We start from the raw sequence: 26979 nt of genomic DNA, 5'->3' as shown, positions 1-26979 counted from the left end.
CCAAGTTTGTGAATATTTTTCCCATGTTTCCTCCAGAGAAGTGTTAAAACCTTAGCTTTTACATTTAGATCTATAATCCATTTTAAGTAATTTTTATGTATGGTGTCAGTGAAGGATTGTTATTATTTTTTTTTCTGTATGGATATCCAGTTTTTTTAACATCATTTGTCGAAAAATACTATATTTCTCCATTGAACTAGTGGCATGTTTGTCCAATTTAATTGACCATATGTGTATAGTCCTATTTCTGCATTCTTTATTCTGGACAATTAATTAATGTCTTCATCCTTATGCTGATATCATACTACCTTGATTACTTTAGCTTAATAGCAGCTCTTGAAATCAGATAGTGTAAGTCCTCTGGTGTATAGTTTGTTTGTTTTTTCCAAAATTGCTCTCACCATTCTTTTTTTTTTTCAGATTTTTTGCATTTCCATATATATTTTGAGTCAACAAATTAATTTTATGCTGGGATTTTTATTAGAATTAAACACATACATTTAATTAGAATTACTATAGTAATTATATATTATTAATATTATATAGTATAAAATTAAAATATAAATAATTTTTTTAGATTAAATCTATAAATAAATCTGGGGGAATTGATATCTTAATAATATGAGTCTTCTGACATATAAATGTTGTATGTTTCCATTTATTTATCATTCAAAGTTCTCTCACCAATTTTTTGTATTTTATGTTTTTTGTTACTATTGTAAATAGTATTGTATTTGAATTCCAATTTCCAATAGTTCATTGAGGGTATAGAGAAATACAATTGATTTCTTTGTATATTAATGTTGTATTTTGTGGACTTGCTAAACTCGTGGTTCTAACAGCTTCTTGTTGACTCCATAGAGTTTTCTATGTTCACAATAATGCCAATTGCAAATAAAGACAGATTTATGTCTTCCTTTCTAATCTGTATGTCTTTTTTTCCCCTTATCTTATTGCACTGGCTAGGACTTCTAGTACTATGTTGAATAGAAGTGGTAAGAGTAGGCATTGTTCCCTGTTTTCCAAACTTAGAGGGAGAGCATTCAGTCCCTCATCATTAAGTATGATATTACCTATCATTTTTTTTATAGATAACCTACTTCAGTGGGTTGAGGAAGTTCTTTTCTAGTAATTGTTTGCTGAGCCTTTTTATTACTAATGGGTGTTGGAAAATGCCTTTCTGCATCTGTTGAAATGGGCCTATTTCCCTCCTTTATTCTGTTAATATGGTTAATTACATTGACTTTCTAATGTTAAACCAAACTTGCATTTGTGGGGTAAATCTCTCTTGGTTGTGGTGTATTATCCCTTTTATGTATTACTGGATTTGATTTTCTAAAATTTTGTTAAACATTTTGCATCTGTGAGGGGTATTGTCTGTAGTTTTATGTTTCCTTGTAATTATGAGAATAATGCTAACCTCTTTAAATGAGTTGGGAGGTGTTCCCAACTCCACTACTTTCTGAAAACGTTTGTGTAAGAGAGGTATTATTTTCTTCTGAAATGTTTGATAGACTTCACCAGTAAAGCCATGTAGATTTGGAAATTTATTTGGGGGGCTATTTTTAGTCATAAATTTAGTAACTCTAATAGCTCCGTGGTTATTTTGATTTTCTATTACTTCTTGCATCAGTTTTTGCAATTTGCAACTTTCAAGGAATTTGTTGATTTCACATAAGTTGCCACATTTGTTTAATGTTATTCATAATAATTCTTACTATCCTGTCAAGCTTTGTAAGATCTACAGATACCTGATCTCTTAATTCTTTTTTTGAAGAACATTTGTATATTTTTAAATTATATTAGCTCTATAAACAACTTGAGAGCTCTTTCATACTCAAGCATGCTTTTCAAATTACATGACTTTATTGTCTATCTGTATATGAATCTTGAAATTCCTTGCCTGCTGTTTGCAATGGCAGGGCCCAGTGCAGCCGGGGGTTGACGTTGGCTTGGAAGCCTGTAGGGAAGGGAATGTGAAAGAAAGCCTTGGTGTGAGGAATGAGGGAAACATTGTGAAGTCTGTGAAGGTCTGTGTTTTACAGCTGGTTAATGTGTTGAATGAAAACCAGCATTAGAAGCTTTATCTTTTACCAGGATTAAACACATACTGGCCACAAGTCGTTTTATATTTTGTTTTACATAGAGTCCTGCTTGGTGACAAGTTAATGGTTCCACCAACAAGAAATGAACAGATTTTAAATGGATATTAAAGAAATGGCTATCCTGGATTTCTTGATCCTTTCACAATGATCTCCAAGAAATTAAATAAAATTTTCCAAAAAATACAACATTTAAGACCTGCCTGGAAAATACAGCCCACAGATACTATAATCTGACACTTTGCACAACTTCAGAGATACATATTTGAATGACACGGGGGCTCCCAGGTTAAAAGACAGTTGCAGTACACTTTTACAATCGCACAACACCCCCATCAACAGAGCACAATTTCTGCTAGCCCTAAAAATGCTTAAATTCTTGACACTGGTAATCCATTGTGTCTTTCCTTTTTTTCTTCTTTAGCTTAAGTTTATTAATTTTATTGATCTTTTCAAAGAATCAGATTTTTGTTTCATTGATTTTTCTCTGTTGTTTGTCCCTTTTCTTTTTCACTGATTTTTGCATTAATCTTTATTTCCTTTATTTTACTTAGTTTGATTTTATTTGGCTCTTCTTTTTATAGATTCTTAATGTAAAATCTTAGAATACCGATTTTTAGACCTTTTTTATTTTATAGTATAAATGTTTAAGACCAATACAAATTCTTTTGGGCACCCCTTTAGCTGTATCCCACGAGTTTTATATGTTCTGTTTACATTCAGTTTCGAAAATTTTCTAATTTCCTTTGTGATTTTTTTTTTTTGACTCATGGGTTATTTAGAAGAGTGTTATTTTGTTTTCAATTTGGAAATTTTTCCAAACAACTTTTCTGGTTGATTTCAAATTTAACTTTGTTGAGCTCAGAGAACCTACTCTAATGATTTTTAGTCTCTTAAATTTAAACTTGCTTTAAAACTTGCTTTGTGGATTGCTGTATGGTCTATGTTGGTGAATGTTCTTTGATTAACTTAAAGGAATATGTATTCAGAGCGCTCACCATAGCACATACCCTCCCCAATGTCTATCACCCAGCCACCTGGTGAGCACTGTGAATTGTGTAAGACTGATGAATCACAGATCTGTACCTCTGAAACAAATAATGTAATATATGTTAAGAAAAAAAAGAAGAAGAAGAAGATAGCAGGAGGGGAAGAATGAAGGGGGGGAAATCGGAGGGGGAGACGAACCATGAGAGACGATGGACTCTGAAAAACAAACTGAGGGTTCTAGAGGGGAGGGGGGTGGGGGGATGGGTTAGCCTGGTGATGGGTATTGAGGAGGGCACGTTCTGCATGGAGCACTGGGTGTTATGAACAAACAATGAATCATGGAACACTACATCAAAAACAAATGATGTAATATATGGTGATTAACATAACAGTAAAAAATTTAAAGCAAAAAAAGAAAAAAAAGAAGATAGTAGGAAGGGAAAAATGAAGAGGGGAAATCGGAGGGGGAGATGAACCATGAGAGACTATGGACTCTGAGAAACAAACTGAGGGTTCTAGAGGGGAGGGGGTGGGGGATGGGTTAGCCTGGTGATGGGTATTAAAGAGGGCACGTACTGAATGGAGCACTGGGTGTTATATGCAAACAATGAATCATGGATCACTACATCAAAAACTAATGATGTGATAACATAACATAATAAAATAAAATTAAAAAAAGAATATGTATTCAGCAGTTGTTGGGTCAATTAGGTCAGATTGGTAGTATTTTAGGTCTTCTATATCTTTACTAATTTTTCTCTCTGCCTGTTGTATTTGACAAAGAAATGTTGAAATTGTAGTCATGGATTTGTTAATTCTCCTTTTATCTGTTTATGCTTTGTGTATTGTGGAGCTCTGTTACTAGGTGCACAAACATAAAGGATTATAATTTTTTTGTGTGACTTAATCCCTTTATATTCATCCAGGTAGTATCATTTCTTTCCTCTTAAAGAACTCCTTTTTACATTTCTTAAGAGTACAAATCTGTTGGAAACCCTTTTGCAAATTACTCGAGCTCTTTTTTCATGACTTTGCCCCAGAACTCCCAGCTAAATTAGTCTCCATGAATGTTGATCTCCATCTCTTCGTCTCAAGAAAGCCGTTGGGATTTGTTTAAACTCTTCCTCCCTGTGCCTATGAGCCTTAGGTTGTCTTCAGGCAGGAAGCCAGGGTGATCATAAGGCTTACATAATTTGTTCCCCTTCTTTCAGTGACTACACCATCCTGAACTGTCTGTTGCCCAATGTTTGAAACCAGTTGTTTAAAATAGTTCATCCAAGTTTCTAGTTGTTTGTGGGGAGAGGTTAGGTTTGGTGTTTGTTACTCCATCATGCCTGAAAGAAGAATTCTCTTTAAGTATTTTGTTCTATGGATTTATTTACTTATTTGAGAGAAACAGGGAGAGAGAGAAAGAGAGCATGAGTGGGAGGAGCAGAGAGCCAGGGAGAGAGAATCTCCAGCAGACTCCAAGCTTAGTGTGGAGCCCAACACGGGGCTTGATCTCACAACCCTGAGATCACAACCTGAGCCGAAACCAAGACTCAGACACTACACCAACTGTGCCACCCTGGTAACTCTTTAAGTATTTTTAAATAAAGAAAAACATTAGAAATACTGACATAAAAATAATTATAAAATGCTTTTGTTGCTTCTATCAACAATATGCTAACACAACATACACAAACATAAAGTAGGATAATTATGAAAATGTAATAGTTATAAGATGTAAAAATGTAATTAAACTGTGAAGTCTATTTTATTAAGATGCTTAAGTATAAATTAATTAAAATTATAGGATAAATTAAATTTTATTAGTGAATCAAGTAGGAAGTATTTGTATCAATTTTAAAATTTATATAGAATATTATAAAGTTGATTTTTGGATATGTAGATTTTATAATTTGTTTTGACACTTAAAATTAATTCTTTATGCTTGTAAGATAGTAAATGGTAGAATTTATAATCTCATAATTTTGCAGTAATGTCTCCAAATTTTTTATCCTTAATAATATAATTTATTTATTGGTCCTTATTTTCTTTAAATCTATAATTTTAAAAGTAGTTCTTTTCTCTCTCAAGAGGATAATCCCAGCTAAACTCATTGTTTCATTTTAATGTCATTCCATAAATGAAACCACATAATATGAAATTTAGAGAGATTCTCAAGATTGCTGAATGTGAAATAATTTAGTGTGATTCCAATATTTAAACAAAAATTTTCTAAGAGCAAATCAAAGAAACAGAAAAGAATGACATTGATCAGATTTGTGTATAAACTTTCTTTTTTAAAAGATTTTATGTACTTGATCGAGAGTGAGCGAGCATGAATGAGGGGAGGGACAAAGGGAGAGGGAGAAGCAGACTCCCTGCTGAACAGGGAGCCTGCCATGGGGCTTGATACGGGGCTCCATCCCAGGACCCCAGGATCATGACTGGAGCCGAAGGCAGATGCTTAACTGACTGAGCCACCCAGGCGCCCCAGATTTGTGTATAAACTTTATTTCCTGAACACACATGTATTTTTATAACATGTAACTATTTTTTTACTTGGCTTTTTCCTACTGTACTATGAGCTCATGAGGCATGGATTTTTTTCCTGCTTATCTTTATTCAGCACTTATTCAGTACTAGTCTAGGATGACCATTCAAAAAATATTTGTGAAGAAAAATGTAGCTGAATTTTGAAAGTGAAAAGCCAACATAGTTTATTATTTCTATTTTAAAGATGTTACAGTGGGAATTGAGCAATTTCCATCAATGAATATGTGTTTAACCTTTTATGATTTTACTATGAGACCAGCATCTTATGATTGAGTCAACATTTACTTGCCTTTATTTTATCGTTTAACAATAGGAAGTGAAGGCTCATTTCTCGTGAAAAGAAAATCCAATTCAATTAGCGTAGGAGAATTTTACCGAGATCGTGCCTTGCAGCGTTGCTCACCAAATTTGCAAAGGCATTCCAACTCATTGGTAAGTGAAATTGTGATTATGTTGTGTGTTTTGTTACTGATATTCTCTTGATAACTGAAATTATGTGCCAAAGCTAGGCGCTACTAGTGCAGAAATTCCCTAGTATATGAAAACTTTATATATAGAATATGTATATATTTTTACGTATAAACCATTCTAAATATACATTTTTTTGAGCATGTTTGGGCCATATGTGTACTAAGTATACTTCAAAATGATTTTATCTTTTTTTTTTTCCTTTTTAGAGCTTCATATATATGGAGCCCAGGCTACGTCTCTGTCTTATGGTGTTGGTCCCCAGTGTATTTTAACTAGAAATCTTACAGTGATTCTTAAGGAATAGGAAATGTTCTCTTTGCTCCAAAAAATGATAGTGATTTTATTATACTTGTCTATTTTTTTAATAGGAACCCATTTTCGATCATGAAGATTTACTGAGGCGAAAAAGAAAAATACTGTCTTCAGATGACTCACTCAGTAAGTACTTGAAAGTAATCATAAATAAATAGATATTTTGAGCAGAATACAGTACTTTGTTAATAACAATTTCCTCTTCAAATTTTCTGGGTGTTAATTTCATCTTACATAACCTTCAAATTATATGTGCCTAATAATAGCACACATTATCGAAAAATGAAATACAATTATAGATTTAAAATTTTACCTTTTATGATGTTATGAAAGACTGACTCTTTTATCGTTTCTACTACTTTTCTGAAATGTAAATAATACCATCACCAATGCCATTCTTCATCCCCTTCTCCAGGTCTATTGTTTTTTTGTATTACTTCTACCACTTGATTAAATATTTATTATTTATTGTCCATCTCTGCCACTGGAATGTAAGCTCTGTAGTTTGGTTTCCTACTGAATCTCCAGTGCCTTGAAGGGAGCCTGACACTAGTAGGTGATCAGTAAATATTTACCAAGTGAACTTAGATTACTTGCTTATATTTCCATTGTGTGTTTGTTTTTGATAAAAGGGTCATCAAAACTTCAATCCCATATGAGGCATTCAGACAGCATTTCTTCCCTGGCTTCTGAGAGAGAATATATTACATCATTAGACCTTTCAGCAAATGAACTAAGAGATATTGATGCCCTAAGCCAGAGGTGCTGTATCAGTGGTCATTTGGAGCATCTTGAAAAGCTGGAGCTTCACCAGAATGCACTCACGACCTTTCCACAACAACTGTGTGAAGTAAATTTAATTTATCCTTTTAACTCTCAGGATATTTGAAGAGCTTTTGCATTTCTATCTAACTTGCATGGTTAAATCTTTAAAAAGAAGGATCTACTTCTGCATCATTGGACAGTAGTTCCTCCTTTCTTGGGGTTTTCACACTGGTATCTTAGTGTATATGGTGTTCACCATCTTTGAGGAATGGTGATCTGGTAAAAAGGAATCCTAGGTTCTGTCCTGATGATACGTGGTACATGCATGGTAGGATGTATTGAGGCTGCATGTTAATCATGCCTTCAATTATTGAATTCTAGGGAGACAACTTAACTGTTTAAAGAGGTAGACTAGAATTAGATCTGGTTTGGTGGCACTGGCTCTGGCGCAGCCCCCAACTGTTTAAGAAGAAGTATGTGTTCCTCTGGCAGCTGTAAGCCTTCATTTCCTCATCTGCAAAATACAGAGGCTCAACTAAACTATCCATGAGGCATTTATTGAGTTTTAAAATTATATGCAACTTAAAAGTTGATTTTTTATACTCAAAAGTTTCTATTTTCAAAAATTAAAGTATAAAACGATCTGCTGATAGAGTAGTCCTCAGAATATTGACTTTGTTCATCATTTCAATGTACGATGGATCAGAAGTCAAAGAAGATATCCTGACAAATTAAAAACATTTTAATACAAATATTTAAATTATTAAACTAAATTCTTAGACTGAGCTACAAAGTTTGATGAAGGATCATACTTTATAAAAAACTAGTTTATTGCAAATGCATTTTTTCTTTTTTCTCACCTATAAAATTTACAATACTTTTGAGACTTTTTAAAGCAATATTGCATGTTTTTAAGTACATTTAAGTGGTATCTTTCCCTTAAAGTTTGTGTATTTGGAGAGAGAGAGAGAGAAGAAGTGTGATGATCTTGTAACCCCAGTGTCTAAAATGCGTTCTCTCTCGCCTTCTCCTCCTCTCTTTGCCTGACTAAATCCTCCAAGTCACAAGGGTCTCAGTTTAAATGCCATTTCCTTACCTTTTCTTTCCTTATCCTCTTCTTGCCTCCAGACCAGGTTGGCTACCAGCCTGATTAATGTTTCCAAGGCTTTCATGTTCCCAATGCTTATAAATTTTGATCTAAGGTATATTGTCTTTACTAAATGTTAACTTCTTGAGAACAGGAGCTGTTTCAGGCTTGTTCATGTCTATTCTTAGTGCCAAGTAAGGTCTGAAATACAGAAGAGGCTCAATAGATGATTATTGAATTAATTTATGATGGAATTAATGACTGACACTTGGTAGACCTTCAATAAATATTTGTTAAACAGTAAATAAAAGAAAACTAGAATTTAACCCAGCTAAAACAAAGAGAATTCGGTAAGAGCCTGACAGGGTGAGATACATTAGGGTATTCAAAGACCAAACCAGCTCAGAACCTTCTCTTAAGGAAATTTTAAATTGGCACCACTAGATGGCACTTTTTAAATTACTGCTAGTAGCTATCTCTACCAGAAAATTTCTCCATTAAAACTTGGGAATAAATAATTTGAAAAATATTTCCTTCTGAATAATCAGGTAGGATCTGAAACAGTGGCAGATATTTTGAAACAACTTCTGGGGCAAATCCACTAATAAGCTTTATAATCACGTCAAACTCTAGAATTTCTGTGAGGATAAATATATTGATATATAAAGAAGAGCATAGAGAAGAGGTTGTTTTGATATTTTAGGCTTTGACAATAATCCATACCGAAGATTTAAAAAACTGACATATAAACGGAAGGTTTCCTATCATCATGGTAAAATTAGAAATTGCTTAAAAGTGGAGATTAGAAATTTGAAACAAAAAGTTTCATGACAAAGAAGAGGTTCTAAAATGAAACATATATACAATGACTACTTTTATGGTTAAATATTATTATATTAAAATGTATAACAATTTCTAAAAGCTGGTATTTAAAAAATGTATTCCCAGGATTATTTTGTACTGTTTATTCATTAAATAATTCAAATAGTTATTGAGGCTTACTCTGTTTCCATCTCACTCTTGGCAGGAATAATTTACCAAAAAACTGAATTAAACTCTTAACCTTATTTTTGTGAATTGCTTTTGACACTTTAACTGTTATATTTTCCTGGTTTTTACCCATTTAATAGCAGGAATGGTTGGACCAATCATTATACTGAAGTTCTCTTGTGGATTGTGTTTTCTTGGAAAATTCTTAATGGTTCTAATTACCAGAGGTATGGAAGGCAGAAATATTAGCTAATTTTAAGTTTTTCAGATGGTTTTCGGATGGTTGGAGAATTTTAAAATACTGTCTTTCCAGACCCTGAAGTGTTTGACACATTTGGATTTGCACAGTAATAAATTTACATCATTTCCCTCTTACTTGTTGAAAATGAATTGTATTGCCAACCTCGATGTCTCTCGAAACGACATCAGCCCTTCAGTAGTTTTGGATCCTGCAATGAAGTGCCCAACCTTGAAACAGTTTAACTTGTCATATAATCAGCTGTCTTCTTTTCCTGAGAACCTTGGCGATGTGGTAGAGAAATTGGAACAGCTCATTTTAGAAGGGTAAGAAAGGAGTTCATAATTAAATACAAAAGGATTGCCTTACATTGAAGTTTTGTAAGATTGATAAAATATGTTGACATTATTTCTGTAGTAACGGGTTTTAAACAGTAATGTGATAAAAGATTGAGGGAATTCATATTATAGCTTCTGTCAATTTTCACAATTAATTTTAAAATTAATAAATCTGCTTTGATGCTCTTCTTTGAAGGCAAATTGTTTTTTCCTTCAAAGCATATGAATTTATGAAATTTAATCCTCATTTTGTTTCTTATGACTAGAAATAAAATACCAGAAATATGTTCCCCCTTAAGCCTGAAGGAACTGAAGATTTTAAACCTTAGTAAAAACCACATTACATCCCTATCAGAAGACTTCCTTGAGGCATGTCCTAAAGTGGAGAGTTTCAGTGCCAGAATGAATTATCTTGGTAAGTGTTCTGTATGAGTCTCCTCCTAACCAGTCCTTTTGAGTATTATAGGATGAGTCATACATGGACATGTTAAGTGGGGATATAAAGGTGGCATTTCAATTTAAATTTAATGGAGGAGTTTCAAAGATAAAGGTCAGTGATTTAAAAAAATGAGTTATCAAGCCATGAAGTCATGAAGGAAGTTTAAATGTGTATTGCTAAGTGAAAGAAGCCAATCTGAAAAGGCTACATACTATATGGTTCCAACTATATGACATTTTGGAATAGACAAAACTGTGGGGACAGTAAAACAGTCAGTGATTGTCAGGAGTTTGGAGGCAGGGAGAGAGGAATGGGGAGGTGAGTGGGATTTTTAGGACAGTGAAACTATTCTGAATGATACTGTAATGTGGATACCTGTCATTATACATTTGTCAAAACCCAGAGAACGTACAGCACAGAGTGAGCTCTATTGTAAATGATGAATTTTAGTTAATAATAATATATCAATATTGGCTCATCAATTATAGCGAATACACCAAGTTTATGTAGGTTATTAATAATAAGGATAAAAATGTGTGTGTGTGGGAGGAATGGTGGTGAGGAGAGAAAGGGTTTATAGGAACTCTCTGTACTTTCTGCTCAATTTTTCTGTACACCTAAAGGTACTCTAAAAATAGTTTATTTTTTAAATACTAAAAAATTAAAATTTTTAATACTGAAAAAATTTTCAAACTAAAAAATTATAATAGCCTGCTCATAGTCTAAAATGACAGTTCTTTGGACTCCAAATAATCATACTGCGGTTCGTTGTAGTCTGTGAAACTAAAATGCACATGGCTGCATGAGCTGGTTGAAGCAGGAATACTGAGTTTCCTACTGAAGTCTGCTCAATTTTTTGGATTATAAGTATAGTTACTATTATTATTTATTTTGGAAAAAAATTAACCAGTTAACAGTTTTCAAATTAGTATGGTTGATGTTTTTCATTGAGCACTTGCTCTGTGCAGAATATTATAGTAATACATAATATGATCATCACTTTTATTAAAAGCTGGGAAATATTCCATGTCCTCTTAGCATGTGAGATAACAGGGAATTATGTTTATCTGTAGTCTACCTGAACATTCTAATATTAAGGGACAAGATACTTTTATGGAAATAAATGGGAACTCCCCATATTTTATCTTCCTTAAGAAGATAAAGGAGGCCACATGCGCCTTGCCACCCATATGACTATTTTATATTGACTCTGTAAAATATTTTTTTAAAAGATTTTATCCATTTATTTGTTAGAGAGAGAGAGTGCACACAAGCAGGGGGAACGGCAGGCAGAGGAAAAAGCAGAATCCCCGCTGAGCAGGGAGCCCAAGGTGGGGCTTCATCCCAGGGCTCCGGGATCATGACCCAAGCCAAACACAGATGCTTAACTGACTGAGCCACCCAGGCATTCCTGTAAAATAATTTTTAATACTGCTTAAAAGCAGAATAAAATTTGACTTACTCTAAAATATTTTCTTTTGCCAGAACTTTCAGAAGCTAGTAATGATAAAAGCTATGCCAATTTGCACGATATTTTCCTCCTTTCCTCTAGGCCTCTTGAATATTGACCATGTGCCTGAAAACGGGGATAGAGTGATTCCCTCCTAGTGAGCAAAGCAAACCCAGTCTCTGTCCCTAAAGAATAAGTAGTTAGGTTCAGAAGATAGGCATTCAGTAACTAAGCTAAATACCATGAGGATAAGTTGAGGATGCTGCAAGGGTACGTCGGGGGATCTCATCCAGACTGCGGAGGCAGAGAAGTGTCTCTGTATCTGTGACATTTAAGTTAGATCTGGAAAGAGGAGCATCCCTAGGACCCTGAGGCTTGGTTAATGTCATCTCAGCTGAATCTCACAAAAATCCTGTAGGGTCAGACAGGTATGATCTCTGCTTGACTGAGGAAAAGGAAGAGAGATTTTTGTGTGATGTGTTCAGGGGCATAGAATTAATTAATTGGTTGTTGTGAAAGCATGAATACAGCTAAGTTCAAAAATCCATTTGCTTTGCACTACACAACTGTAATAGTTTTAGAAGTGGTCTTATATTTGGAAAGATGTTTTAGGGAAGTGATATCTGAGTGGGACCACTAAACCATTAAAATAATCCCATGTGAAATGCAGTTTTGGTTCTTTGAATTCATGAGTCTTTTCCATATAGCATCTAAACCTCTTAATTTTTAAGTGGAGAATCATTTATTTTGCCACAAATACTTTTCAGATATAGGCGAAAAATAATAGCATGTTCCTTTCTGCCTCTCAGGAAAACAGCTTCTAGCAGCGTCTTGGGACACTTTGACCCTTGAAGATTTTCTAGAGAAAGCATAACTCATATTTTTAACCTTGAAAATGCTAAGAAATAATTTCTCAAGCCACTTTCATAGAACGATAGATTTTTAGATCTCTATAAAGAATCGCAGTGTTCATCTGGTCTAGCTGCACTATTTTACGGATGAAAAACAGGCTGAATGATTTGCTCAGTTTCCAAAACTGTGTTCCACAGAATTTTATTGCCTGGAGGTACTTTATACTGTATTTCCTTCTTGGAAGTTCATAAAGTATATGAGAATATTGAAAACTCTGAGATATATCACTTCATTTTATTTAATATTTCCCCAATCTCTTAAGATCAAAGAATGCTTTTATTAAGCAACATCCATTATTATCCCATAGAACACTCTTTACTAGGTGGTACTATAAAGAATTTTTATCTTTACATTATATTGTATACTAGTATTCAAAGTGTTTTGTTATACTTATGAGTAATATGAATTAATCCATAATGTATGTACACATAATGATAATATCACACATAATTTGGAATGAATATTCTAATAATTTTTACTTTGTACAGATGTTGGACAGATGAATTTATGTTTGGACAGTTGTTTAGCTTTCAGATGAAAATATGCTTATAAGTATGCTGCATTGTTTTGGTGTTTAGTAAAAGGAGTAAGGGAGTTACCTTATTTTAAAAGTAGAATTTTTTATTGTCAGCATGTGAATAGAAATTAAATTAAGTGACAGATCATTGATAGCTGTTCTTATTGTCAAATCTAAGGGAAATCTAGTTAAAATGATTAAAATGTCCCTTATCTCACTTTTGTTTTCTTTTAGCTGCTATGCCTTTTTTGCCTTCTTCCCTGACAAGCCTAAAATTATCTCAAAACAGCTTTACATGTGTTCCAGAAGCAATTTTAAATCTTCCACAGTAAGTTTATTATTTTAATTTTAAAAACTGCATGAGCTGGAACAAAACCTTTAGAAACACAGTTTTGACTTAGGCATATTAATTGATTCATAATTTGTAATTGATTTCTAAAGCTACTCAGTTTAATGTTCTTAAACCTATGAATGTTAGAATTTAGGCAAAAGACCCAAGTTGTTACTTGGCCTTTTTAACTTTTATATTAATATAGGGTACTATTGTGTTGAAACAATTTAAGGTTAATTAACTGTTGCACTATTACAAACAATTGAGATTACAGTAGCTATCACTTTAACTTTTTTTATTTAATTTTTTTATTAACATATAAGGTATTATTTGTTGCAGGGGTACAGGTCTGTGATTCGTCAGTCTTACACAATTCACGGTGCTCACCATATCACTTTAACTTTTAAATTTTACTTGCTCTCAGAGGTTGATATGCTCCTAGGATATTACTAACTTTGAAATTATATGTTTGAGTGACATTTTTGGTGGAGATTAGGACAATTTATATAGCTCCAGGTATTTGGGGATATTTCTGGTTAATTCCATTAAAAGTGAAAGCTTCCTGTTAACTATAAATTTGGGCATTAATTAAATTTCAAATGTGTCATCTTAAATACTGTTCTAATTGGGCTATACATTATAAACCAAATCCACAAGTGTGTCTGTGCAAATAGATGCATATATAGGCAAATAATGCTTAGTTATAATCTAGCCATAAAAGATGTCAGACAGACATATAATAGTTAATTTCAGTCTAGCTTTAGAATGCATCAGACACTGTTTTATCCGCTCAATGGTGGATCATTGTCTTTGATCTTCCTAATAAAACTATTATTATCTCCACTTTATAATGAGAACATTATTTTATTAAAGGGATGAAGTAATTTGCCTAAATCACAGTTCTTAAACACTGGTGACTCAATTTTATACTCTCAACTCGTGCATATAGGCACCTCTAGAATACAGGTGGTCCTATGTTTTAAACATAATGTGTTCCTGAAAATGTGTTTGAAAGTCAAATGTTTATAAAAGTTGATTAGGGAGACATGCCATAAAGAAGTTTTCTTCCCAGGTAACTAAAAATATTATTTAGTTCTTAATTACTCTATACTTTTAGACAACATCTTCAGGCATACATTTCTAGCATTTTGTATGTATTTCTTCAACTGTATTCTTTTGTTTCACAAAGGAATATGTAGTTCGCCAGCTTAAGTCCCCATTGAAGCTAACAGAGACTTCTTTTGAACAATCTATTGATTCTTGGCTTTATCTAAGTTGTATTGTTTGTTAGATATACACATCTTGTCTCTAATACAGTCCAATTAATTTTCTTATTTTTATGCATCTTTATGAGATACATAGGGCAAAATCCAGTGTCATTTTAAAATGAGAGCAAAAATGTTATGCAGACCTGAACCTTGGTCTAGCAGACTGTACAACTGTGTGAGCTTAGTTAGAATTAATTCATTCTGGTTCAAAAATGCTGGATGAAAGGGGTCAACATATAACTGTAAAAGTTCAGACAACCTTTACATAGTCAAAAATATCACAATCACTGATTATCTTTATTCTATCTGCACACATACGCTTATGACATGTGTTTTTCTGTTGTTTCCTGCAAATTTTGGGTAGTATATTCCTGAAAGCAGCTAATTTGCATTGAGAGCCTACTGTATGCAAGACATCACATTCAGTGTTGAGATATTTATCACACTGAGACAAGCTGGTAAAAGGTTATGCCCATGCACATTATTAATTAGCTCTAAGACACAGCCTCTGAAGAATCCTCCCAGTAATGAGGGAAATGAAAGAGAAGTGGGGGAGCTACGTATTTGTAACTCTTATATAGAAGGCATATTTATAAATCTTGTATAGAAATGACCATTTTTGCATTTGTTCATTATGATTTCTCATGTATCATAAACATTGGTAAACACTTGGTCTTTCTTTCATTCTAAGATTGCCTTTTTTATGTTTCTGAAGTAAGGAAATTAGGCTTCAATTTTGTTTTTAATAGTCCTTATTCATTTAAATGTTGTTCCTAGTGAGACATGCTTTTTTTCTAGCCCATATCTATCTATATATACACAAAAACATACATGCATACTTAAATATAAATAATGTTAGTTTTAAAGTTGTGTCTCACTCTGGTGAAAATTTCTTGTGATGTTATTTCATGTATTTTGGAAGCACTCATTTGGTTTTTATCATGACATTGTATTGTTCTAGCTTGCGATCCTTAGATATGAGCAGCAATGAAATTGAGTATCTGCCGAGTCCTGCACACTGGAAATCTTTGAACTTAAGGGAACTCTTGTTCAGTTTTAATCAGATCAGCATCTTGGACTTGAGTGAAAAAGCGTATGTGTGGTCAAGAGTAGAGAAACTACATCTTTCTCATAATAAACTGAAAGAGGTAAGAGGTCATCTTATTTGTTTAAAATGATTGCCAATTTAAAAATGTGCTTTTGTGATTTGAAAATATCACAAATTATCATTTTGAAAATCTGTCATTTGATATTTCTTACCTTTGAATAAGATCTAATCCTACCCTGAAGTAAATGGGCATATTAGCGTAGATTACCTTCTTTCAAAATCACTTTGTGCTCTATTTTTGAAGAATTACATGAATATATATATTTAATCATGAATGTGTGTAAGGTATTAAGTGTTTTACTTTATCACTAAATCTCTGATCTGTTAACAGACTCGCAGATAATCTACATTTCTCCAGTTGTTGCTGAGCCATCTGTAGCGTGTGTTTTTCAGCTGACTTTCTCTCCCATTTTCTTAAATTTCTGCATTCCTCCATCATGCTGCCCTTTAGCCCAGTGGGTCAGCCTTTTTGGCTTCACTCCATTGCCTCTGTTATAAATCTAAAACTGATTATTTATTCATCTCAGAAAAAAAATATAATTTTGCCAACTTCAGGTTTTTTGCCTATGAAAGCCAAAAAGAATTAAGTGTCTGAAACTGTGAAGTTCAGAATAACTGTGAATGGTTTTTGGTACCTGATTATTTTTGCCAGCAAATTGATGCTTTTCTATTGTAAAAGTAATGTATATCGCTTAATAATTTGGAACAGGAAAAATACCCTCCTGTTACAATGCCACTGAAAGCATAAACATTTAGCTGTATTTTAAGAACGTTAAGTTGCATGTAAGTTTATGACTAGATCTTTATAGCTTTAGTGAAGAACATAGTGTAAAGGAACAGACTGAAGTCACTGATGATTGGATTTAGATAAATATAAAGAACTTCTTTACTTTTAATGTTGTGAGGAGATGAATATTCTACCAAGGGAGAATAGGTTTTATAACATTATAAATAAGTGACTTGGATTGTTTTGGGTAATTCCTTTATACTTATGTCTTTAAATATTTATACTGGAAACTATGGTAAGCCTTTGGAAAGTTTTAGAACTCTGCTGAAAAGTTATACCATTTGCTGAGAGGCTCTGTGAGCCTTTCTTTTTTCCTAAGAAGCATCTTGTTTCTTGGCAGCACACATTTCTTCCTTCCCACCAACAATCCTTTTTTATTTCATTAAGATTCCTCCTGAGATTGGCTGTCTTGAAAACCTGACCTCCCTTGATGTCAGTTACAATTTGGAGCTGAGATCCTTTCCCAATGAAATGGGGAAGTTAAGCAAAATATGGGATCTTCCTTTGGATGAACTACGGCTTAATTTTGATTTTAAACATATAGGATGTAAAGCAAAAGACATCATAAGGTTAGATAATTTTATTTCCATTTTTAAAATTAAGTATGTTTCAGATTTTTTCTGTGACTTTGATGGGTATGTAGTTAAAATTTAGGAAATAATGTATAGTACTGTTTAAAGGTGATATGCTGTGTGTCATTTTCCTTTTATTTAATAAATGGGTTTATATGGTGCCTCTACAGAGCTTTTCATTTTCTCCTAGCCATGCTAATGTTGAGAGAGTGGCTTCTTCTCCTGATCATGCTGGTCATAGAAATGGACTGTAAAAGGAAATTATTATGTGGTCTCTTGTTACAAATATACATTCTAAAGAGTATAATAACAGAGTATAATAGGGTATAATAACTTCTCAAGCTGCATTTCATATAGCAAATAGTTATCATATGTCTATTATATCTTAAGCATTATAGATACTTAAATGATATAAAATTACTAACTTTGATTTTGCCTGTAAGGGTGAGTAACCTATTGACCCTGATCATTTTTGAAAGCACCAAAACTTCCCAGTTATCACTGTTTCTGGTCTTTACACTTGATGTATTTCAAATACCTTTGGTAATGGACTTTATCTTACTCTCTGTTACCTTTTGAGCATATCAGTTTTATTGGTCCCTACTCAAAAACTGTTTATTCCCATTTCTACAAAATTACTCCTATCTATATTTATCCTGCAGGTTTCAGCTCAATTATCACCTCTCAATGTATCCCTGACTTGACTATAATATCCAACAAGGCAGGGATCATGGCTATGTTCCTTCGCAGTTTGATTCTTGGCACCTAACACAGAGCCTGGCGTATAATTGACAATTATTGAATTACCAGTGAACTACATACTTACCTAATTCTCTTCAGCTTAAATTTTCTTAAATTACATTTAACTTTTCATCTCTTTTTATGAGGAAAGATTTGGTTTTCTGTCCCCTTGGGCTTGATTTAATTTGAAAAGAAAGACTGTCACCAGCTATGCTAAGCTTAACTACCTTTCATCCTACCTAATTGTTTCCCATGATTTTCCCTTCTGAAACTGGACAGATGTTCAAATTAAAATTGGTTCAATTCTTGAGAGACACAGGGAGAGAGAGAGAGAGAGAGAGAAGCAGAGGGAGAAGTAGGCTCCCAAGGAGCAGGGAGCCCGATGTGGGACTCGATCCCAGGACCCTGGGATCATGACCTGAGCCGAAGGCAGACGCTTAACCATCTGAGTCACCCAGGCACCCCACCGTATCTACTTTTAAATGTGTTTAACATTTTTAGAAGGGAGAGACCTGGAGTAGTTTAGAAATTGTAGGCATCATTTACTTTCTTTTTTTTTTTAAAGATTTTATTTATTTATTTGACAGAGAGAGGGAGAGAGAGTATAAGCAAGGGGAGCAGCAGAGGGAGAGGGAGAAGCAAGTTCCCTGCTGAGCAGGGAGCCCAATGTGGGGCTCAATCCCAGGACCCTAGGATCATGACCTGAGCTGAAGGCAGATACTTAACCAACTGAGCCACCTGGGCACCCCCATCATTTGTTTTTTTAAAGAATGACTTTTTCAAAGAGTGCTGAATTCTTAATAGACATTTGAACCATTGATATACTTGCTTATTGATAATTCAAAGAGAACTTAAGTTGTATGTGAGAAAATTATTTAAAACAGAATTTAAGTTATATGTGACAAAATGATTTCAATAATCACAGGCCCAATATCTGGTCTGTCAGGTTGTATTTTCTAAAGCATCAAATAAATCATGAAAAGTAATGATGCCTTTTATTCACATCCTCAGGAATGTTGGTCAGAGTCCTATTAGTTATGAGAATGGATCAGTCCATATTCCCTAAAATTCACACATGATTTAGTTTGCTCCTCTAATTTTAAATTGTCACAACATTTTAACCTAGTTAAAGATAGATCTTTCTATAGCCAGTATATTTTTAAGAACATTTAGAATCGAGTATTAATTTAAAAGTGGTTTTGTTAGTTACCTATAGCACTTCTAATTAGTTTCAGTTGTTTTTTTTTTCATTAAGATTGTTAGGAAAAGCATCATATTATCTGCTGATAGTTTAATAGTTTACATGTACTAATTTATAATATAACCAATATGTTTTCAGTCTCCATTTCCATTATATACATGATACATAATATATATGAATATATACCTTATATATATCAAATATGAATATATACGTGCGCACGCACAGGCACATATAATCTACTCAGTATGACCTCACTATCAAAGTTTAGTGTAACAGTATGCATATATATTCTACTTTGCTTCTCTGTCATATGTGCTTTTTAAAATTTTGGATCTTCTAATTTTTAGGGTTTTATTTGTGTTATTTAAAGAAGCTTATACACACACATATACACACACACATATATATAATGCTCATTAGTTCATATTTATCAGCATTCTAATTAGTATTGCAAACATATTTTGATTATTTCTGGTGATAATGTAACATATCATTATATTTGATAGTGCTACCAATCATTATCAACTACACAAACATCACTAACAAAATATATGTTTTAATAGTGTATTGAAAGACATGTACTTATTAGGTTCATGAGCTGTGCAGTGTTTTGCATGCTATATTTTAGAACAGTCTGATATTTTAAAAATTTCAACACATAAGAATTCACCTCTATATTAAGTACATTGTTAAGTAGTTTATTATTTAATTTTTGTCTTTCAAATACCAGGTTTCTTCAACAGCGGTTAAAAAAGGCTGTGCCTTATAACCGAATGAAGCTAATGATTGTGGGAAATACTGGGAGTGGTAAAACCACCTTACTGCAGCAATTAACGAAAACCAAGAAATCGGATCTTGGGGTGCAAAGCTCCACAGTTGGTATAGATGTGAAAGACTGGCCTATCCAAATAAGAGGCAAAGGGAAGAAAGACCTCATTCTAAATGTGTGGGATTTTGCAGGTATTTATTTTGGTAGAATCTTTTATTCATATTCATCTTTTATTTAGGACAGGGATTTAAAAGCTGAGATTTTGTTTCTGCAAAAGAGCTGTTAGATACTGCAAAGAGACCTGGTAGATCCTATGGAATTATTCCAAAGCTGTTTACTTCTAATTTTACCCTTGTCACCAGAGTGAATTCCATGGAGGGAAATGTTAGGAACCAATAGGAGGCAGCTGAAGCTTAAATACTTGGTTGGTAGTTGCCAGAGGCTAAAAGTTGTCAATCCCTAGTGAAAACCTAGTATAGGCTTCTAAACTAGTGTCTGTTGACTGTTGCTCTTTTTTTTGTATGCTAAATAGTAGGTATTATCACCCCAAATTTTTTTTAAACGACTCTTGCCTCTTGTTTGGAAGGCTAAAAAAAAGTCTCCAATCTTTCTTTAGGTCGTGAGGAATTCTACAGCACTCATCCCCACTTCATGACCCAAAGAGCTCTCTACCTTGCCGTCTATGACCTCAGCAAAGGGCAGGCTGAAGTGGACGCCATGAAGCCTTGGCTCTTCAATATAAAGGTCGTCTGTTCTAATCATTTGAAAGTAGAAAATAATTTTTATTTTTGTGTGTGTAAGGTAATTTATTTTGGACAAGCAGTTGCTTCAGTCTCCTCAGCTTTTAAAAATAAAGTTAGAAGCACTAAAATTTTGAGTTGGAGAATTTTTAGTGTCATTAGGTTGTGACATGAAAATAGTGTGTTCCATATTGCTAAATGTTATAGATACTTAAATCCCTTTAACCTGTAAGAGTTGAAAATATATACATTAAGCTATTTTTGATCATTTTATTTCACTTTATTTTATTTTTGAGGGGGGATGGGCAGAAGGAAAGGGAGAGAGAGAATCATAAGCAGCAGGCTCCATGCCCAACGACCCTGAGATCATGACCTGAGCTGAAATCCAGAGTCGGATGCTTAACTGACTGAGCCACCCAGGCGCCCCTGATCATTTTATTTCTTAAATGGAGTATGAACTTTCCTAATTTAAAATAAACTCTACTAAAGAAAAGCAATCCATGCATCGCCAGCTGTGTCCTCACTGGCAATGTAGTATGGGTTACTTCAGATCTTACACTTTTGTTTTTATTTTTTTTATTTTTTTAGGATTTTTATTTATTTATCTGAAAGAGAGAGAGATCGTGGGGGGGGGGTGGTCAGCAGGAGAAGCAGACTCCCCGCTGAGCAGGGAGCCTGATGTGGGACTCGATGCGGGACTCGATCCCTGAGCCGAAGGCAGTCGTTTAACCAGCTGAGCCACCCAGGCACCCAGATCTTACACTTTTAAACGGCACCAGATTAGTATGCTCTTATATTTGGAATCTCTTTTTGTGGTTTTTCCACTTTGTCCCTTGCTGTCATGCTGTTAGCTGTTTCCTGATGTAGTCCAGGTTTGTAGAATTGAGAGAAAGTAAGAGTGAGTGAAGCTTCTTGCTCAATGAAGCTTCAGTGGGCTCTTCTGTGAATCAAGTCCTTAAAAAGATTTGTGTCAGGACATTTGAGCAGATATTTTGGCCGACTACAAGCTCAATTTGTAATTTTGGTAATTTTTAACTTCCTTTTTTTGTCATAACTAGCCAAAGTGAGCGAATATTATAGAGGCAGTCATACTTGCGTTAGTGCCTTTTTGTGTTGTTGTCCATGTGGACAACAAATTGAATGACTTTAAATTGAATTCAGGAGATTGAATTTACAGATAAGGAAGTGAAAATATAAACCATATTAGGTCACTTTGATACAGTCTTGGGTTTATTAAATGCTTTATTTTATTTAGAAGTCCAGAGTACACTTAGAGAGTAACCATTTTAAGGCATAAAGAAAAGGAAAATAGACTACTACTGTTATATAAGCTTCCTGAAAAGTGGTATAACTCGGAATAAGAAGGGACATAAGAATGACTTTAAAATTTAAGGTTACATTTTTTCCCCCTAGGTTTAAGGAAGGGAAGATAGTTAACATTTTCTTCTTCTTGACATCTTTCGATTTCTCATTTCCACTCAACTGAATTTCATAAAAAGTGACTATGAACAGAACTGTAAGCAGTCTTGATTTTAAAACAAACACAAAGAGTATTTTGTACCATTTCTTGTAGGCTCGTGCTTCTTCTTCCCCTGTGATTCTCGTTGGCACACATTTAGATGTTTCTGATGAGAAGCAGCGCAAAGCCTGCATAAGTAAAATCACCAAGGAACTCTTGAACAAGCGAGGGTTTCCTGCAATAAGGGATTACCACTTTGTGAATGCCACTGAGGAATCTGATGCTTTGGCAAAGCTTCGGAAAACCATCATAAATGAGAGTCTTAATTTCAAGGTAACGTGGTTAATGCCTACTGCAGACTGGTGGATAAATTTAATTGATTCACTCTCATGTTACACAACTGCTTAGAAATGTCAGAGGTGTTGAGAAAAGAACGACTATCTTAAAATTGTGGTTTCTTTTATTGATGTTAGCATTATTAAAATGCTTCAATTTTGAAGTTGCTTACTTATGCCATATCTTATTTCAAATGCACAGAAATGGGAATAAAAATAATTAGAGGATCCTGAAGGAACCTAAGATGGTCTGAGAAACTGAGAGAATATTTCTGAGAGAATCTGAGATCATGTTTCTGATGCCCTTTTCCTCACAGCTTTTTGTGGTGGTGATTCAAAGAATACAAGTGAATATTGGGGTCTTGGGATCATCCTTCCTCTCTTGATCTTTGTTTTCACCACTTGCTCCTTTCTTTTGGAGTTTCTGTTTTATGTGCATCTTCATATTCTGTGCTGCTCCTTCGAGTCTCTTGTCACTGTGATACCCATTCCACCTGTTTTTTTCACCTCAGTATTGTGAGATGCCTCTTTCCTGGGGTTGCCAAGATCAGGAATTTGATTTTCAACACTGTCTTAACAATTTTTTAGTCCATATAAACTGGACTTTCTATTTTAGAAATTATGTTTTGATTTCCAAAGTTCTGGTAAGCCAAGTGTAATTCATAGGGTTCATAAAACATACATAAATTGGTTATTGAGAAAAACACTTGTTTCTAATACTTTCAGGAAAAACTTTCCGGAGTTCCACAGATGCCGTGGTATAAACTGCCCTGAAAATTCCTCACATAGTTCAATATGCCAAACCCAATGGTGAATTTCACTGTTAGTCCCTGTTGGTTTAGCTCATTAGCACTAATGATCAAGGCCATGGCTTATAACGAGGGTCCTGTTTTGCCTGGGCATTCCCAACATAATTAATAGTGCCCCACTATGTTCTCAAAAGCATTCCAATTTGGATGATAAATTACACAGTCACCCTGGTTATAATGTGTTGGCCAGTTAGCTTAGTTCTGTTCCATTTGCACAGATTATGCTCCTATCTAAAACCTAATGAGCCATTTATAAATGTGTTGGTCTTTGTGGTGCCCAGGGAGAGAATTTGCATGTTTGTATCTTTCAACACGTTTATCATAGTCCCTAAAAGGTTTCACCCATGGTGGGTCAGCAATGGCGTCTTATGTAAGAAGAATGACATAGTATTTATCTGCAAATTTTCCTGCTCTCCTGTCGGACATATGATTAGAGAGTAATGCGACTTTGAAGAAACAAATACACAAAATACATGCATCCAATGAAATATTCTCTTTATCCAGGCAGTGTTCTTCTGAGACTATACCTGTACTTCCAGAACTTTATTGTTACTTATAACATTTTAATAGCTATTTTTATCATATATGTTGGCGCATATATCATGTTTTTAAAAGACTTCTTGGAGAATAGTTTGTTTTGAAAAAGGCTGAATTTAGTGAAAACGAGTAGATAAAGTATGGATAGTTTAGTTGAAGTATGGATGAGCTGGTTGGTTCATCTGACTGGACCACTAGTACGTTAGCATGATAGCAAGTTATCACTATCAGTCAATAAGACCAGTTTTCTTCCTGCACTTGTAAATGAATTTTGAAGCTGACACAAGGAGGGAAAACAAATGCTTTGAGAAATGGCTGCATTATTTGAAGAACGATGTATATTGCTAATGGTTGCATCATTCTAGCATTTTAGTTTGAAAATCTGTTTGATTGCTTTGCAGAATACTGGTTCTTTTGGGATCTTTCAGAACCAGTGAACCTGCCAGAACTGTATAGTCTTTCCTCCCTGAGATGCTTTAACGTGTATTCAGATAGCAACTTTTTTAAGCTATTAGAAATAATTTTTCTGCCCTGTCATTTGTTTTCCATATTCTCCTCCTATCTTGGCTCTTCTCTAATCTTTCCTTGTCTCACCCTTATTAACGTGTGTCTCTCCAGACTCTAGAACAATTTTTTTTTCTTTTTTGGCTCTTGGTGACCCTAAATCAAGCTAAAACGAGAAGTAGGACAAAATGGAATTCAGTGACAACATTATCCCTTTCAGTCTTGTCCAGCCCATTAGCAGAGCGGGATGCTCTGCTGGGCCTGAACCTCAGCCCTATGAAATTCATCCCTTTGCTATGTAGTTTGCTTTCTGTGAGAACCCTTGTTTACTTCTCTATGTAGGTTTTCTTTCTTGGGTTAAAACACACCCTTCAATATGAAGGTCTATTTTATCTTAATTTTCAAATGATGAAGAGAGGGAATATGAAAAGTAGAGATTGGTGGAATTACATTTAATTTGCTGGGGCATTGGATACATGAAAACAATTTTTCGAATGACTGGAGGTGGATGTGTAAGTAATAGTATGGCTGCTATAAATAAAGCTCCTTAAAGTTCCAGTTACGAGTAAAAAAAAGAGCACCTTAAATTTGCATGTGTATGTGTAATAAAACTGAATTTCCGTTTATAATGAGTTTAGGAATTTAAGTAGAAATTGTCAAGTAAAAAGAATACAAGAATATATACGTGGGGTGAGAAATGGGGAGAGTTTGCCACCTGGTGGTTTTCAGAGGCATTTTAGTTACTGTGTTAACAGTTGCATTTCTATTTAAAATTAGATTTTCCTGGGGGGTGGAGTTTGGGAAAGATTTTTTATTATAGAAATTATCATCTTAAAGCATTCTTTAACAATTTTTATATATTTCAGTTAGTAGACAATGATTAGATTATAAGTGTAACAGACCAAAAAAATCCTCTCATGTCAAAATCATTTGTGTTTAGATGAGTTTTTTATTTTCCCAAGTTTGAAGTTCCATGGAAAGCATAGGTTGGGTGAGGAGACTTCACGTCTATCTCTGTTGATATGTACACTCCATTAATGTAACATTTTGCAAATAACAAGCACAAAATTTAATGTTTTACCTTATGGCATGGATATTTTAATATAATCAGTAAGGCCCCAAAGCTTTTGTAATACTCACTTCTAATGCTAGCATATCTATTGCATATATGTCTAATGTCTTAGAAAATAACAAATCCTTTATTTATGGTTAGTGATTTATCCTGGATTATGTCATGGGTTTTCTGGATGGTTAGATGCATATTTCCATGTTATTTTGTTTGATAGTTCTTTGTAAATTGGCTTCTGTGTTTATATTTTTCTTATTTTAATATCTATTTATTCTTTACAATTTAAATAGTTTTACATCACATTTTGAGTTTATTAAAAATATATTTCTGAATAATATATCACTTTCTTAACAACTATAAGGACTGAATTTACCAACCACCTGACAAACACAGGAGTAAAATGGATTTTTACAGCTTGTCATTTGTAATTACACAGATTCGAGATCAGCCTGTTGTTGGGCAGCTGATTCCAGACTGCTATGTAGAACTTGAGAAAATCATTTTATCGGAGCGTAAAAATGTGCCAATTGAATTTCCTGTAATCGACCGGAAACGATTATTACAACTCGTAAAAGAAAATCAGCTGCAGTTGGATGAAAATGAGCTTCCTCATGCAGTTCACTTCCTAAATGAATCAGGTTTGTGTGTTTGTTACATATTTTTTTCAAAGCTCCACTGTAATCATTTATAAAAATGTATCTGAACCTTGTATAGAATTTACATACAAAACTTAACAATATCCATAAAATTCTTTGACCATTAACTTTTTCCTTTTGAAAGGTCATCGTGTGCAATAATTTTGAATTTTCATATGCCATATTATAGAAAAAAAATTTAGAAGCCATCTAAGGGCAGTAGTGGGAAGGGTATCCGAGCAGGAGTTAAAACATGTGGGTTCACAATGCTTTGAAACTAGAATTCAATCACAAGAGGAAAATTGGAAAGAACTCAAATACATGGAGGCTAAAGAGCATCCTACTAAAGAATGAATGGGTCAACCAGGAAATTAAAGAAGAATTAAAAAAATTCCTGGAAACCAATGAAAATGAAAACACAACTGTCCAAAATCTTTGGAATACAGCAAAGGCAGTCCTGAGAGGAAAGTATATAGCAATACAAGCCTTTCTCAAGAAACAAGAAAGGTCTCAAATACACATCCTAACCCTACACCTAAAGGAGCTGGAGAAAGAACAGCAAAGAAAGCCTAAACCCAGCCGGAGAAGAGAAATAATAAAGATCAGAGCAGAAATCAATGAACTAGAAACCAAAAGAACAGTAGAACAGATCAACAAAACTAGGAGCTGGTTCTTTGAAAGAATTAACAAGATTGATAAACCCCTGGCCAGACTTCTCAAAAAGAAAAGAGAAATGACCCAAATCAACAAAATCATGAATGAAAGAGGAGCGATCACAACCAACACCAAAGAAATACAAACAATTATAAGAACATATTATGAGCAACTCTATGCCAGCAAATTAGATAACCTGGAAGAAATGGGTGCATTCCTAGAGATGTATCAACTACCAAAATTGAACCAGGAAGAAATAGAAAACCTGAACAGACCTATAACCACTAAGGAAATCGAAGCAGTCA

At 33.9% G+C, this 26979-nt stretch overlaps 1 protein-coding gene across 6 annotated transcripts in view; it reads left to right on the top strand.

Annotated features, from left to right (window-relative positions):
* The window catches only part of LRRK2 (leucine rich repeat kinase 2), a 141248-nt gene that overhangs the window by 56646 nt on the left and 57623 nt on the right, over positions 1 to 26979 (top strand). For all 6 annotated transcript variants that reach the window (XM_025879596.2, XM_073877694.1, XM_025879595.2 and 3 more), the window contains 12 exons: positions 5947 to 6065; positions 6473 to 6542; positions 7049 to 7266; positions 9572 to 9822; positions 10101 to 10249; positions 13387 to 13480; positions 15713 to 15899; positions 17034 to 17215; positions 19894 to 20123; positions 20549 to 20676; positions 22246 to 22464; positions 25822 to 26023. In XM_025879596.2, coding sequence (XP_025735381.2) covers positions 5947 to 6065; positions 6473 to 6542; positions 7049 to 7266; positions 9572 to 9822; positions 10101 to 10249; positions 13387 to 13480; positions 15713 to 15899; positions 17034 to 17215; positions 19894 to 20123; positions 20549 to 20676; positions 22246 to 22464; positions 25822 to 26023 — 2049 coding nt within the window. The remainder of the gene's footprint in view (positions 1 to 5946; positions 6066 to 6472; positions 6543 to 7048; positions 7267 to 9571; positions 9823 to 10100; positions 10250 to 13386; positions 13481 to 15712; positions 15900 to 17033; positions 17216 to 19893; positions 20124 to 20548; positions 20677 to 22245; positions 22465 to 25821; positions 26024 to 26979) is intronic.

This window comes from Callorhinus ursinus, unplaced genomic scaffold, assembly GCF_003265705.2.
Source record: "Callorhinus ursinus isolate GAN/ISIS: 27379988/994484 unplaced genomic scaffold, GSC_fseal_2.0 scaffold27, whole genome shotgun sequence".
NCBI classification, from domain to species: domain Eukaryota; kingdom Metazoa; phylum Chordata; class Mammalia; order Carnivora; family Otariidae; genus Callorhinus; species Callorhinus ursinus.
The sequence above is the reverse complement of the archived record's forward strand: the minus strand, read 5'-3'. Positions and strand labels throughout refer to the sequence as shown.